Source organism: Equus asinus, chromosome 6, assembly GCF_041296235.1.
Source record: "Equus asinus isolate D_3611 breed Donkey chromosome 6, EquAss-T2T_v2, whole genome shotgun sequence".
NCBI classification, from domain to species: domain Eukaryota; kingdom Metazoa; phylum Chordata; class Mammalia; order Perissodactyla; family Equidae; genus Equus; species Equus asinus.
In genome coordinates this window covers 94,831,246-94,845,316 of record NC_091795.1, presented here as the reverse complement: position 1 = coordinate 94,845,316, position 14,071 = coordinate 94,831,246, and the positions used below count along the sequence as shown (strand labels likewise).

The 14,071-nt window shown below is 43.4% G+C and overlaps 1 protein-coding gene across 3 annotated transcripts in view; it reads left to right on the top strand.

Moving 5' to 3' along the window:
- Positions 1 to 14,071, top strand: part of TAF1B (TATA-box binding protein associated factor, RNA polymerase I subunit B) — a 106,936-nt gene that overhangs the window by 24,236 nt on the left and 68,629 nt on the right. For 2 of the 3 annotated variants that reach the window (XM_014866757.3, XM_070512628.1), the window contains exon 1: positions 13,850 to 14,009. The exons of the other annotated variant lie outside the window; for it this stretch is intronic. In XM_014866757.3, coding sequence (XP_014722243.1) covers positions 13,992 to 14,009 — 18 coding nt within the window. In that variant the 5' untranslated portion in view covers positions 13,850 to 13,991. Of the gene's footprint in view, positions 1 to 13,849; positions 14,010 to 14,071 lie in introns of those variants that run through there. 3 annotated transcript variants of the gene reach the window in all.

The following is a 14,071-nucleotide window of genomic DNA, read 5'->3' as shown; positions in this document are numbered from 1 at the left end:
GATGATGTACAGATGTCATCTGGAAATTTCTATCCACCATCATCCTGGGGATTCACGTTGCCTTGTGTGCTTTGGATCCCTTGCTTTCTGGATCCATGTGCTCCTTTCTTGGTTTCCTCCCTTGTTTTGCTGGGTCGTTACCTCCAGCAGTTCACTAAGGAAGGATACAAGGGAAGTAAGTGATTTTAGTACTTGCATGTCCCAAAATAGCTTATTTTTCCCTCATTTGATGGACAGTTTGGCTGAATCTAGAAGTGTAGGGTGTAAAATAGAATATCGAAGGCATTAGTCCATTGTCCACTAGATTCCAATGTGTTGTTGACAGGTCTGTTGATTCTGATTCTCTCCTTCTTCTCTCTAGAAGTTTTCGGCATCCTCCCTGGATCCCTCATACAGGGACCCCTCGTGCCTGACCCTGGGTCTTCTCCATTCCCTGTGTAGGCACATCCCTTGTGCCAGCCCTTTGGATTTGGAAACTCACGCTTTAGTTCTGGGAAATTTCCTTGTTTTATTTCCTTGATGATTTCATCTCCTTGGCTCTCTTGCTGGCATTACTAGTAGTTGGCTTTCAACCTCTTAGACTTATCCTCTTGCTTTATCTTTTCTCTGCTATTTTCCATCTTTTTGTCTTTTTGTTCCGTCTCCTGATATTTCAGATATTTCTCTGAATTTACAGTTTTATATTAAATTTTTATTTCGGCATATATTTAACTTTAATATATGTTTTCAGGAGTTTTTTAAAAAGCTCTCTGATTCTCGTTTCATGGATATAATACCATCCCTAGCCTTTCAGGGAGATTGTCAGTTTGATGTTGTCTCTGATTTCTCCCAATTCTCTTTTCCATTTATTTGTTGGGTTTGTTTTCTGTCTTTCGAGTTAGAAGCTCCCCTCCATGTGCTTGGCCATCGGCTCTCATTTATGCCAAGGGCCTAGAAAGTTCTTTACACAGACGACAGACTTGGGCCCCAGGGGCTTCAGTATAATAGGAAAGAGCTTCAAACCGGCTCTCATTGTGAAGAACCCCAAATGGTCACCTCTGGGATTTACTCCAGAGAAGAATCTCATGTCCTGCCTTGGCGGGAATGTAAAGCATGCTCCTGGCATTGTGGAAAATGAGATGGGGTGGTATTCAGATTTTCACTCAATTCCCCTGTGTCTAGTCTGTGTTTCCTCCCATCCTGCTGCCCACTCTCAAACTCCTCTTCAAATACCATTGGCTCCTCTCCCATTTCCTTGGTCTTAACCCTTTTATTATGCTGTTATTTTAGTAATCAGTAGGAAGGGAAAAAAAAAGAAATAATGCATTATCTAACCTGGCCTGCACTGTTTCAGTGATAAGGAGACTGAACGAGATTCAGAGAAAGTTTGCCTTCTCTGTGGTACCCCACGACTCCCCACAGTCACTGCTTCTGTCTAGGTCTGAATTTCCTCACCTAGAAAATGGTAGAATAGTACTAGATGAATTCTAAAAACTCTTTCTATCCTGAAATTGTATGTTTCAAGAAACCAGAACCTGGTGTCCAAGGTTATTTTACCTATTTGTCATATTTTCGGTGCTCCCAAGATGTTCCACCAATCTCCTTTAAAGATCTCTTCTTCCATTCTCCCGAATCAATGGCCAGAGGCAGGGCTGGCCTCACGGTTGTGCAGCCTGGGCAGTCATAGCAGGCCTCGCATTCAGAAGGGCCCCACACTTGGTTTAACACTCTGCTGTTGCCATCTTGAAATTCTTATTAATTGTTGAACAAGGGGTACCACATTTTCGTTTTGTGCTGGACCCCATGAATTATGTAGCCAGTCCTGGCCACTGGATGGCAAAGCCAGGACTCATCTTTCAAGGACCTTCACACTCACCGCCAGAGCTACAACTCCTGTGGCTGTTAACTTCTGCTTCCTGGAAGGGAGGAAGGAGCAAGACCACAGCTGCCCCGAGACCAGAAATGGATAAACCAGCCCACAACAGGTTCTGCAGCTTGCCTGAGATCTTATCGCTCAAGAGTTTGGAAAACTCTTGAGTTATTTAAGCCAAACTCTGAGTACCTCACATGAATCTTAGAAGGTCATTTTGCTTCTGTTTCAATGGGACTGTGCCTTCTGGCTGTTGATGTCCTTTGACAAGGCAATTTTGCAAACAGAGGACTTTATTCATTCATCCTTCATTCACTAAAGAAACCTTTATGAACCACTTACTCTGTTAGCAGAAAAATGGGCTTTTTGGAGCAGGCAGAATCGAGTTAAGATTCCTCTCTTGCTGGCCCCATGACCTGATTTGACCTTCTGAGCTTCGGCTTCCCTTCCTGTTTTATGAGAAGAGAATGATTACCTCCCAGCTCAATGATGAGATAACATGAGTAATAGGCCTAGTACAGTGCCTGACACACTATGTGCCCAGCAAGTATTCATTCCTTTAGTCTTCTCCCCAGCCCTATAAACCACAGCGGGTTTCAGCTTCAGTTATGAACAGACCACAAGCAGGCCACAAGCAGGCTGTGGAGCACTCAGAGGGTCCATTCTATCTTCTCTCCAGCAGAAATGTTGAGAGAAGCCCAGGGAGGAAGGAGGCTCACGCCTATGAGAGGTGTTGAGAGTGGTGTTTGCTTTCTGGAGCATCCCTGTGCTCTGTGATTAGCACTTCATAGGTTCCCAGAAAACTTTGAAGATAATAATATGTCTCCCTTCCTTTCAATGGATGGTCTTGAAGTGACACAGTTAAGTCTGTAATGAAATCTGGAGGCTCTCACAAGGAGCCAAGACTTGCTCTTATCTTAAAAGTCTAGCTATGAAGATTCAGCCCACAGACAGGAGTGGCACAGGAATGTGCCCTTAGAAATGCCTCCTCCACAAGCCGTGCCTGTTTTGTGAGATGAATGGAGTGATGAGCTAGTAAATTTAGCCTAATAATTTATGGCATTTGTATTTCACTTTTCAGTTTACAAAGCTTTGACAAAGCCCTTGCACATCCACTATCCCATTTGCATCTTACAATCTCAGAAAGTGTTTTGGTAAGGTTATCATCCCCGTCCTGCAGATGAGAAAAGTGAAACTCAAAGAAGTGACTTGTCCAGGTCACACGGCTAGCCAGTAAGCATCAGGGCCAGGTTTCAAATCCAGTCTCCTGATTGCAGAGTCTCTGCGCTGTTGCCTCCCTGAAATAATATTTAACCATTTCCACATTCAGTAGAAATTCTTTAACTAAACTTTTAGCTGAGTTGTCCTGGGATCCAAGCCCTAGGATGCTGGTAGCATCAGGGGCTCAGGAAGAGGCAGAGAGACTAGACCTAAGGTGGCCATACCTGGCAGACTAGGGCCCCAGCCCGCTGAGCGGTGGCTACATTCCTGGAATTCCAATGGCCTGGTCACCTGAGAATAATGCAGCCCCTCAGGGTGGCTTCATCAGGAGCCAGATCTGTCCCTCTCACCCACTCAAGGACTTTGCTCCTGTAATTCTGCCCCCTCTCTCCCACTAACCAATATTTCATTTCATTAGCATATAAACATGCTGCAATAGTTCACATTTTTAACCTCATCCATATCTCCCTTTACTGTTGCCCAGTTCTCTGCTCTTCCTTTCAGCAAAACTCCTACAGGACTTGTCTTTACTCACTGTCTACTCTTTTCCTCCTGTTCTGCCTTGAACCGACTCCAATTAAACTTCCATCCTTACCACTTTATTGAAATCATCTTGTCAATGACATGTATCTTGCTAAGTCCTATGCTAAGCTCACCCAACTCTTAGTAACATCTGATATTTCTTCTTTCTTGAGACTTTCTTCACATGGCTCTTGTCACCACACTCCACTGGTTCTCCTCCTTCCACATTAGCTGCTCCTTCTGCACCATCTTTACTAGATTGTTCTGCTCTTCCTGACTTCTAAACGTCACAGGGCCCATGTTTCGGCCCGAGGCTCTCTCCTCTCCCCTACTATCTACTCTCACTCTCTACGTGGCTTTGTTTAGTCTCAAGGCATTAGATCTCATTTTTACACTGTGACTCCCAAGTTCACATCTCCAGTCAGAACATCTCCTCTGAATTCCAGATTCATTTGTCTGACTTCCTATTCAATATCTCCTCTTGTATTGCTAATAGACATATCAAATTTAACATTTCCCAAATCTTGATTTTCACCCCCAAACCTGCTCATAACCATCTCAGTGAAAGGCTCCACCATGGCCACACTCTGTCATCCTTGATTCCTCTCTTTTTCTCACAACTACACACACTCCACTGATGCCTCCACCTTCAAAGAACATCTATTTCTCACTGCCCATGATAGTGCCAACTCCAAGCTCTGCCATCTCTGGGTTGGATGCTTGCAAGAGCCTCCCAATTAGTCATCTTCATTCCACCCTTATCTTCTGTGGTCTGTTCCCCACACAGAGGCCTGAATAACACTTCAAAGCATAAACCACAGAGATCTTTTGTGGAGTGCCATATTTATAACGAGGTCGGGCCCAGCGCTTTCTGAGAGGGTCATGGCACAGCAGCCAAGCTGTGCGTCCTACACCAGACTACCCAGTTTTGACTCTTGGCTCGACTACATACATAAATTTTAAATGACCTCTCCTTTTTCAGTTTTCTTGTCTGTAAAATGGGGCTGATGATGATTATAATATTCAGATGAGTTATGTTTAGAAGGGTGCTTGGCTCAGAAAATGCTAGATATGCATCAGTTCTGACTTTGTTAAGAAAACTAATGTTGTCAATGCCCTTGACTGGAAGGGATGTGGTGGGTTTTAACAAACATATATGGGAGGGAAATTCAGTAAGAATGGTGAAAAGCAGGAACTACACCCTGGTGTGCTCAGGCCTTTCCTCCCTCCACAGCCTCCCTCCTGTCGTAGGAGTCCCCACTACTCCGATTGAGCCCCAGATGCCTGTGTGGGCCCCCACTTGTCTGCCCCTCCAGGCTCTCCCTGGCTCTGAGCCAGAATCCCTTGAAGGTGGTCATCCTCACCTCCAGGCACATGTGGAGTGGACAGTACACGGCAGTCATGGCTGGATGACTGGCTGCCAGCTGATCCACCGGGAGTCCCTTCTCCCTTCTCTAGTGGGAGCCAGTGATGGTGGCCAGGGGGTGGGACCTACTGGGGACACCTGGTGTAACACACAGGACAGAAGGCATGGGCGTACTGGCCAAATATCAGCCTGGTAGGTCCAGAAGACCTTTGGCAATCCACAGTTGGGGCCTGCCCTGTCCTCTGACCTGGAGCCTCAGGACTCTACCTTTCACCCATTACCTTCCGGCCACACTAGCTTCCTTTTGTTCCTCAAACACACAAAGCCTGGTCCTGCCTCAGGGCCTTTTCATTCTCCCTGGGATATATTCCCCCATATTGTTGCGTGGCTCTCACTGCATTCCCATCTGGACTCATCTGGCCCTTCTTCAGAGAGGTCTCCCTGATGACCCTATAGGAATTCTGCTCACTTTCCCCCACCCCAGTCACAGCATATACCTACCCAGCTGTATTTTTTAAAGCATTTCTCACTCCCTAAAGTTATATTTTATATTTATCTGTTTTCTATCATTCTGCCATGATAAATATGGCCGAAATAACAGACAACAAATACTGTTGGAAGATGTAGATAAAGTGCTGAAAATTTAGAAGAAACAAGTATTAGCACAAATTACACAGGTTTGCAACTTGAAAGTCTGCTATACAGTTGGATGAAATAAAGATATTTTGAACAACTCCTCGCTCATGACAGTCACTAGATCCTGTTTCAATAATGGAATACAGAAAGAACTGCTTTTGAGGAGCCACTAATGGGAAGATGAACCAGGGAGCATATATTCTCAACAGTAAATCATTCCTTTTATAACACAATATTTTACAGTAAAATTGTGTCCATGGAACCATTGAAGGAGTGGCTGCTTTGACTAGGATAATAGAAGAACTCTGAGATAAGACTGCCAACTGTGCTGTGGGTGACATGCCACCTCATTCACCAGCAGGAAGTGGCAGCAAAAGCTGAAGGCAGAAGGGCACACGTTGCTGTATGATGCCACAGATGTAGTTAATAAGGACACAAGACCTTTCAGATGTCATGGGATCATTAGCATAATCTGTAATGAGCTGAATATCCATGAAAGTCCTTTGTTCCACATGTTGGCTAACTCATGGCAAAATACTTAAAAGACCTGTCAGACTTTTACAGACGTGTTATCTTTTTTCAAACAAAAAGGCAAGAATTCCCGCAATGACAAGCAGCTGTCGGTAGTAAACTGTCTGGCAGATATTTTTGAAACCATGAATACACTTAATTTCTCCCTTTGGGGTATAGGGGATGCTTTAACAGGGTGAGCAGGTGAATGGCTGGGTGTGTTGACTGGCCTTATCTTTATGTTTCTGATCACAGACGTCCAGGGGCCTCTAAGGCTGCATGACAACTTACTAGATTTCTGATTTAACTCTCCCATTTCCAAGAGCTATTACACCTCTGCTCTCTCCTCAGGCCTCGCACAACCCTCCCCACTCCCACACTCAGCTAAGGACTTGCTTGCCGTTTCTCCAGAAACAATCAGAAGAGTCCTCCACCACGTTCCCACCAGTGCCTGTGTCTGACTGTCGTGCTCTCTCTTCTTTCCTGTTCCTGTCACAGACAAATCATCTGGGCGAAGGCCAATCCCCCCGCTCTGGCTGCGGATCCCATCCCCTCCCCCAGCTCAGGGGTAGCCCCCTGAAATCGTTCCCCCTCTCTTCTAACGTCTTCAACAAGCGAGCAAAGAAACAAAAACAAACAAAAGAAGTTTCCCTTGACCTTACATCACCAACCAGCTATGGCTCCTCTGCCTCGGTCTGCAACAGAATCCCTCACCAGAGCGGTCCACACTCTTCCACCATTCTCCATCGAACCCACTCTCTTTGGCTTCTGTCTCCATCACTGAAACCTCCTTTATCAGGTCACTGATGACCCATGTCCAGATCTGACACTCACATCTCAGTCTTCATCTTGCTGCGGTTCTCAGGAGCATTTGACATAGTTGTTGGCTTCCTCCTTTCCAACACGCTTTCTTCACTTGGCTTCCAGGACATTACAGGCTACTGGCTTTCCTTCTACCTGGCAGGCATTCACTCTCAGCCTTCTTTCTGGATCCTCCATCTTGGTTCCTACTTCTGTATGTTGGAGCACCCAGGTCTCAGTTCTCAGATCTTATTCTCTATCTGGACCCATACCCTTGATGATCTGATCCAGGCTGTTGACTCACAGATTTATACCTCCAGGTGTTACCTTTCCCCTGAACATTAAATTCATCTATTCAAAGCATACTCAACATCTCCACTCGGAGATTGAATGGGCATCACTAACTTAAACATCTCACCAAAAACTCCTGATTTTTTGCCCAAACTCTGTCATAAACACACAGAAGTCTTCCTGATCTCAGTAAATAGCAACTGCATTCTATGTAGGTTCAGACCCTAAACTTTGCAGTCAACCTTAACTCTTCTTTCTCCCACATCCTACATCCAATCCATCAGAAAAGCCTTTTGGCTTATACCTTTGAGATATATGCAGAAGTTGACCATATCTCATCAGCATCACCTCTCACCCTACCATCAGCCCCAGGATGGTTCAGCAGCCTCCTGGGTGACCCTCCTGCTACCCCACGGCCCCCTTACAATGTATTCTCTGCACCCCCAGAGCACCCTTCTAAAATATGAGTCAGCTGCTGTCACTCTTGTACATTCCATGTCCCTGAGACAAACTCTGATGTCGTTACTATAATCCACAAGACTATCCATGATCTGGGCCAGCCACCTCTCTGACCTCGTGGCCTCTACCACACTCCTCCCTGCTTATGAAGGGCCACCTTCCTGTCTCAAGATCTTTGTACCTGGAGTGCTAATCCCTCACATAGCTGCATGGCTGGGTCCCCCACTTCTTTTAAGTCTCCTCTCAAATGTCACCTTCATTTGAGAGGCCTTCCCAGTCCACTCTGTCTAAAATAGCAACTCCCATCCCCAACCTTCCACTCATCTATTCTCTATCTTCATATTCTGCTTTCTTTTTCCTCATGGCAGTTTTTTGCCACCTGACAGATTATACAATTATTGATTTATGTATGTATCATGTGTCTCTCCCAGCTAGCATGTCAGCTTCATTCCCTGTGCCTAAAACAGTATCTGGCACATGCAGGCACTCATTTGTTTAATGCATGAAAAAGTAACTGCTTTTTTGGAAGAAAGTTATGCAACAGAGACAGCATTATGAGAATGGATGTTTGCAAATGTTTCCATTGGCATGAAAACACTTGGTTCTCTGTATCTTTGTGAGGTATCTTTTTCTGTTATGATTGCCATTAAAAAGAAGTACTAAAGTAAATTGAAGTAGACAAGAACTACAAATTACTGTATCACATACTGTTAAGCCAAGATTTTTAACAATAGTGCACTCTTTAATTACATAACTCTTACTAATATTTTCATTGAAAGTGATTTATATTAATAATTTAAATTTTATTTATCTTATTTTAATATTTATATTATGTACAACATACATCACTAGAACAGCCCTGCATGTGTATAATTTATACAAAAATACACATCTGTATAATGGGGATGTGTGCTCAAAATATTTCTCTGATATGTTGTTATCTAGAAGAGGAGGGTTAGGACAGATTAGATCTGGGCATACGTTTTAGGTTTTTGTTACATCACATTCTACTTCAAGAACCAATTTCTGTAGCTTACCTATTACTTCGTGACAAACTAACTGAGAACTTAGTGGCTTAAAACAATAACCATTTTGTTGACTCAGAATTCTGTGAGTGGGGAATTTGGGCAGGACTTGGCTCGGTGGTTTTCTGTTCCACCTAGCATCAGCAGAGGTCGTTCGCTAGGCTGGGAGGTCCAAGAAGGCTTCACTCACATGTCTGACACTTCAGTTCTCCATGCAGCTTCTCTGGCTAGCTTGGGCTTCCTCACAGCATGGCTGTCTTGAGGTAGTTCGACTTCTTGCCATGGCTGTTGGTTTTCAGGAAGACGCATTTGAAGAAGGGAAAAAGCTGCAAAGACATTGCTTGGAAGCTATATAACATGACTGAAGCAACATTCTATTGCTCAAAGCTGCTTACAAGACTGTTGCTGATTTAAGAAGTGTGGGAAATGGACCTCATCTTTCAATGGGAAGAGTGAAAAAGAATTTAAGTCCATTTTAAATCCACCACAGGCTTCTTTTGCACATTATTATGTTTGTGAGACTCATCCATGTTGCTGTATGTAGCAGTTACTCATTCTTTTTCATTACAGTATAATATTCCATTATATGACTATATCACAATTTGCTTATCCATTCTCCTATTGATGGACATTTAGTTTTAAGTTTTAGCTATTATAAAGAAAGCTTTATGAAAATAATTTTACATATTTTGGTGAACACATACACTAATTTCTCTTGGTATATATCTAGGAATGAAATTGCTGGGTCATAATTAGCATATATTTAGCATTACTTCGAAACAATTTTCCAAAATATATCTAACAATTTACATTCCCATCAGCAATGCAGAAGAGGACCAGTTTATCCATATTCTTGCCAAACCTTGATGCTGTCCATCTTTCTAACCTTAGCCACTCTGGTAGATGTGTAGCAGCATCTTACTGTGGTTTTAACTTGTGTTTTTCTGATGAGTCATGATGTTGAGTACTTTTCATATATTTATTGAGCTTTTAACTATCTTCTTTTGTGAAACAGCTGTTCAAGTCTTTTGCCTATTTTTAATTGGGTTATTATTGACTTCGTGAATTTACTGAAATGTACTGATTTATTAAATTCTTTGTTGTGGATACAAGTCTTTTGTTGAATATATGTATTGTGAATATCTTGTCTTGGTCTTTAGTTTGCCTTAACAATGTCTTTTGATGAACTAAAGTCCTTAGTTTTGATGAAGTCTAACTTAACAATGTTTTCTTTCATGGATAGCGTTATTGTGATCTGTTTAGGAAATCTATCCCATCTCAAGTCATAAAGATATTTACTGGGGCCAGCCCCGTGGCTGAGTGGTTAAGTTCATGTGCTCTGCTTCAGCGGCCCAGGGTTTCAGCAGTTCAGATCCTGGGCACAGACATGGCACCACTCATGAGGCCACGCTGAGGTGGTGTCCCACACAGCACAACTAGAAGGATCCACAACTAAAAATACACAACTATGTACTGGGGAGCTTTGGGGAGAAGGAGAAGAAGAAGAGAAAAAAAAAACGGAAGATTGGCAACAGTTGTTAGCTCAGGTGCCAACCTTTAAAGAAAAAAGAAAGCGGCCTAAACTCCATTAAAAAAAAAAGATATTTGCCTATTTTTCTCTAGAAGCTTTACGGTTTTACCTATTATATGTGGGGCATGATCTATTTCAAATTAATTTTTGCATATGGTGTGACATAGGGGTCAATATATTTTCATATGAACATCCAATTGATCCAGAATCATTTACTGAAAAACCATCCTTTCCCCCATTGAATTTTAGTAGCACCTCTGCTGTAAATCAAGTTATCTTACATGCATTTATGGGTGAGTTTCTGGACTTTCTATTCTGTTCCACTGATCTTTTGGTTGTCCTTGCATCCTACTATCTGGATTACTGTTTGATTTACATATTTTTTAACATTAAACCAACCTTGCATTCCTAGAATAAACCCAACTTGGTTTTGATTTATTATCCTATTTATATATTGCTGAATACAACAAAGGACTTCCATTCAATTTGCTGATATTTTGTTTGGAACTTTTGCATCTATGTTTCTGGGAAATAATGGGCTTTAATTTTTACTTTTCTTGGAATACCCTTGTCAGGTTTTGGTGTCAAGGTTATGCTAACTTCATAAGATGTGTTGGTAAATTCTCTCTCTTTTTCCATTATTTGGAAGAGTCTGTGTAAGATGGGTATTATTTCTTTCTTAAATGTTTGACAGAATTTACCAGCTTTACCGTGTTTGAGATTGAGGTTTTCTTTGTGAGAAGGTTTTTTTATTTACAGAGTTGATTTCTTAAATAGATATAGGATTGTTCAGATTTTCTATTTCTTCTTGGATACTATTTGATAACTTGTATTTTTCTAGGAATTTGTCCACTTCATCAAAATTTTCAAATTTATTGGCCTAGAGTTATTGGCAGAATTGAGTAATGGTTAGTGTTGGGCTCCATGTCACTTAAGAGGTGTGGAACCTTGGGTATATTCACTGCTAGGGCATAACAGTAGAGCTGGGGTCCTTGCTATGGGTGGGTCCTCTTGCTAGGCTTGAAGGGTTAAACACATCTTCTGATTTACACATTCTTTCTTTAGATATGTTAATACCTTCAATCAGGCTTTGGTGTTCAATCAGATTTTGGCCCAGGGACTCCTGGGTCCCTTTAAAGGTTTATCATCTCTGTTCTAATTTTATTTCCCTGTTTCCTCTACTTAGGGTTGCCTCAGTGTTGCTCCACCATATCACCTATTTGTAGCTGAACTGTTTTCCAGAAATATACCCACATTAACTCTTACCTGCAGCATAAGACAGAGTCCATCTCACTGAGCCCTTTTGCCACTGATCATTTCCATTAGACAAAAATAATCTGTGGCAATCCAGATAGGCCAAAAATGACATCTGAGCCAGAGTTTTAAGAAATGCATGTTAGAGCTTTTCTGCTAAAATATCCCTTTAAGTCTAAAACGACATTTTTTTCCAAAGGGCTGACTTTGCTCAAAACACTTAATTTTCTTTTTAAGGAATGGCTGGAAATATCTGTGGTTCGTTTCTGCACAACCATGTCCAAAGTCTCAAATCAAGATATGTCATCTATTTAAACTATTTTGCATATACATAAAAATCTTCCAAAGTCATTCATCCATTCAGCAGATCCTTACTGATCACATGCTGTGAACTAAGTACTGTTTCAGGCCCTGGATATATAGCAACAAGCAAAAAGACAAAAATCTCTGATCTCATATGTTAGTTCAATACATTAACTCCTATTTAGTTGGCCATTCAATACTGCCCCGTTCCCATTCTAATATTTCAACATTTGAAATCAGGGCTGGTCTAGAAAATAAGAGGCTCAGGATCAAGCTGTTCATATGACAATCCTTGAAGCTTTGAGGATGGGTAAGGTCTTTTGCAAAGAGTCTGAAGTTGCACAGAGCCAAGCCTAGTAAATGACATGGGTGACATAACAGGAGAAGAGAATTTACCTAATGCCATGATAAAACAATGGGACTGATTGCTCCACTGGACCGGGTGCCTCTTGAAGGCAGGGACTCTGTCCTGTTTATCTCTCATTTCCCAATTGCTGGAACAGTGCCTGGCATACAGTGGGTGTTTAATGACTTTGTGAAATAAATGAATTAAATGAATAAGGAGTGAATGAATGAAGAGTCACTCCCTTGGTGATCTCATCTAGTGACTTTAAATATCATCTAGACAGAGATAACTCCCAAACATATATCTCCAGTCCAGGATTTGCCTCTGAACTGTGGACTCCTATATCCAAATGCCTTCTCATTGTACCTGGATGTCTTACAAGCATCTCTAACTTAATGTCCCAAATCAAACTCCTGATTCCTCCTCTACCCCACTCCTAGACTGTTCCACCCTCAGTCTGCCCTGACTCAGTCAATGATCACTCCACTCTTCCAGTTGCTCAGGCCAAAAATCTTGAAGTCATCTCGGACTCCTTTCTTTCTCTTACAGCCCAATTCTTGTCCAACAAGATATCCTTTTGGCTCTACCTTCCAAATCTGTATTTCCAGGACCTGTGTACTTCTCACTGTCTCGGCTGCTTTCACCTGGTTCGAACTACCATTATATCCTGTCTGGATTATTGTAATAGTCTCCTGATTTGTCTCCTAACTTCTACCTTTGACCCCTATCAGTCTATTCTCCCCACAACAGCCAGAATGATCTGTTAAACATAAGTCAGATCATGTAACTCCTCCAATGATTTCTCCAATTTCTCCAAGTCAAAGTTAAAGTCCTTACAACCATATTTTGCTCCAACGTCACTTTCTACTCTCCCTTTAGCTCCTGTTCCAGGCACTCACTGACCTCCTTGCTGATCCTTAAATGGCGTGGCACGAGGCTCAGGACTAGGAATTATGGATGGATGTTCCCAGCATGCCTCTTTTCTCCCTTGCCTCAAAGGTCACCTTGTCAATGAGACCTTTCTTGACCACCCCATCTAAAACTGAAACCACTTTATGGCTCCCATTCTCCTTTCCTGCTTTTCTCCTTGGCCTTCATTCCCATCTATCATACCATATATTTTCCTTATTTATTTTTGTCTCCCCACCAGAATATCATCTCCATGAAGGCTGGGACTTTGGTTTACTCTGTTCCCTGCTGAATCCCCAGGACCTAAAATATCGCCCGTTTAATGAATAAATCAAGGAATAAAAGTGTCCAGTGAAGGAACAGCAATAAAAGTTAACATTAGTGAGGCCCTACTATGCGAGGCTCAGTGATAAGGGACTCACAGGTAACATCTAATTGGTATAGAGGAGGAAACCGAGGCACAGGGAAGCAGAAGAGCCGTGATGAGAAACCCAGGTCTAACTCAACCACGTATGTTCTTTGTCCAGAAGCGCACGCCTCTCGGTGCTGTTCGACGCCAGAAGGACGGGGAAGGCCCCGAGCCGGGTCCTGGCCCCGAGCCCGGTCCTCGCCCCGGGACTGGCCCTGCACGCCGCCTCCCTTGCCCCTTAAAAGACTAAGAGGGTCTTGGAACGAACGCTGTCAGAAGAGCGTGATTGAATCAGCCCAGCGTTCGGCACCGCCCAGTTTCTTACTGGTTGGTTTCTGTTACCTCGACTACTAGAAAGGGATGCAGTCTGGGAGGGGGATGCAGGATTCGCGGAGCTTTGCCTCGCGCGCGAGCAGAGGTTTCCCCGCGGCCGCAGGCGCCGCCCGGAATCCAAACTCAGGGGCTCGGTTTCCGCCCGGAGGGCTCCTCCCGACGCTGCCGGAAGCGGCGCCAGTGCCGGGTAACGGGCCCGGGCGGCGGCGGCGGCGGCGGCGTCGTTATGGACCTGGACGAGGCGGTGAGGGGGCAGCGCGCCGGGCGGGCCCGACGGCGGGGCCGGGGCAAGGAAGCTGGGGAGAA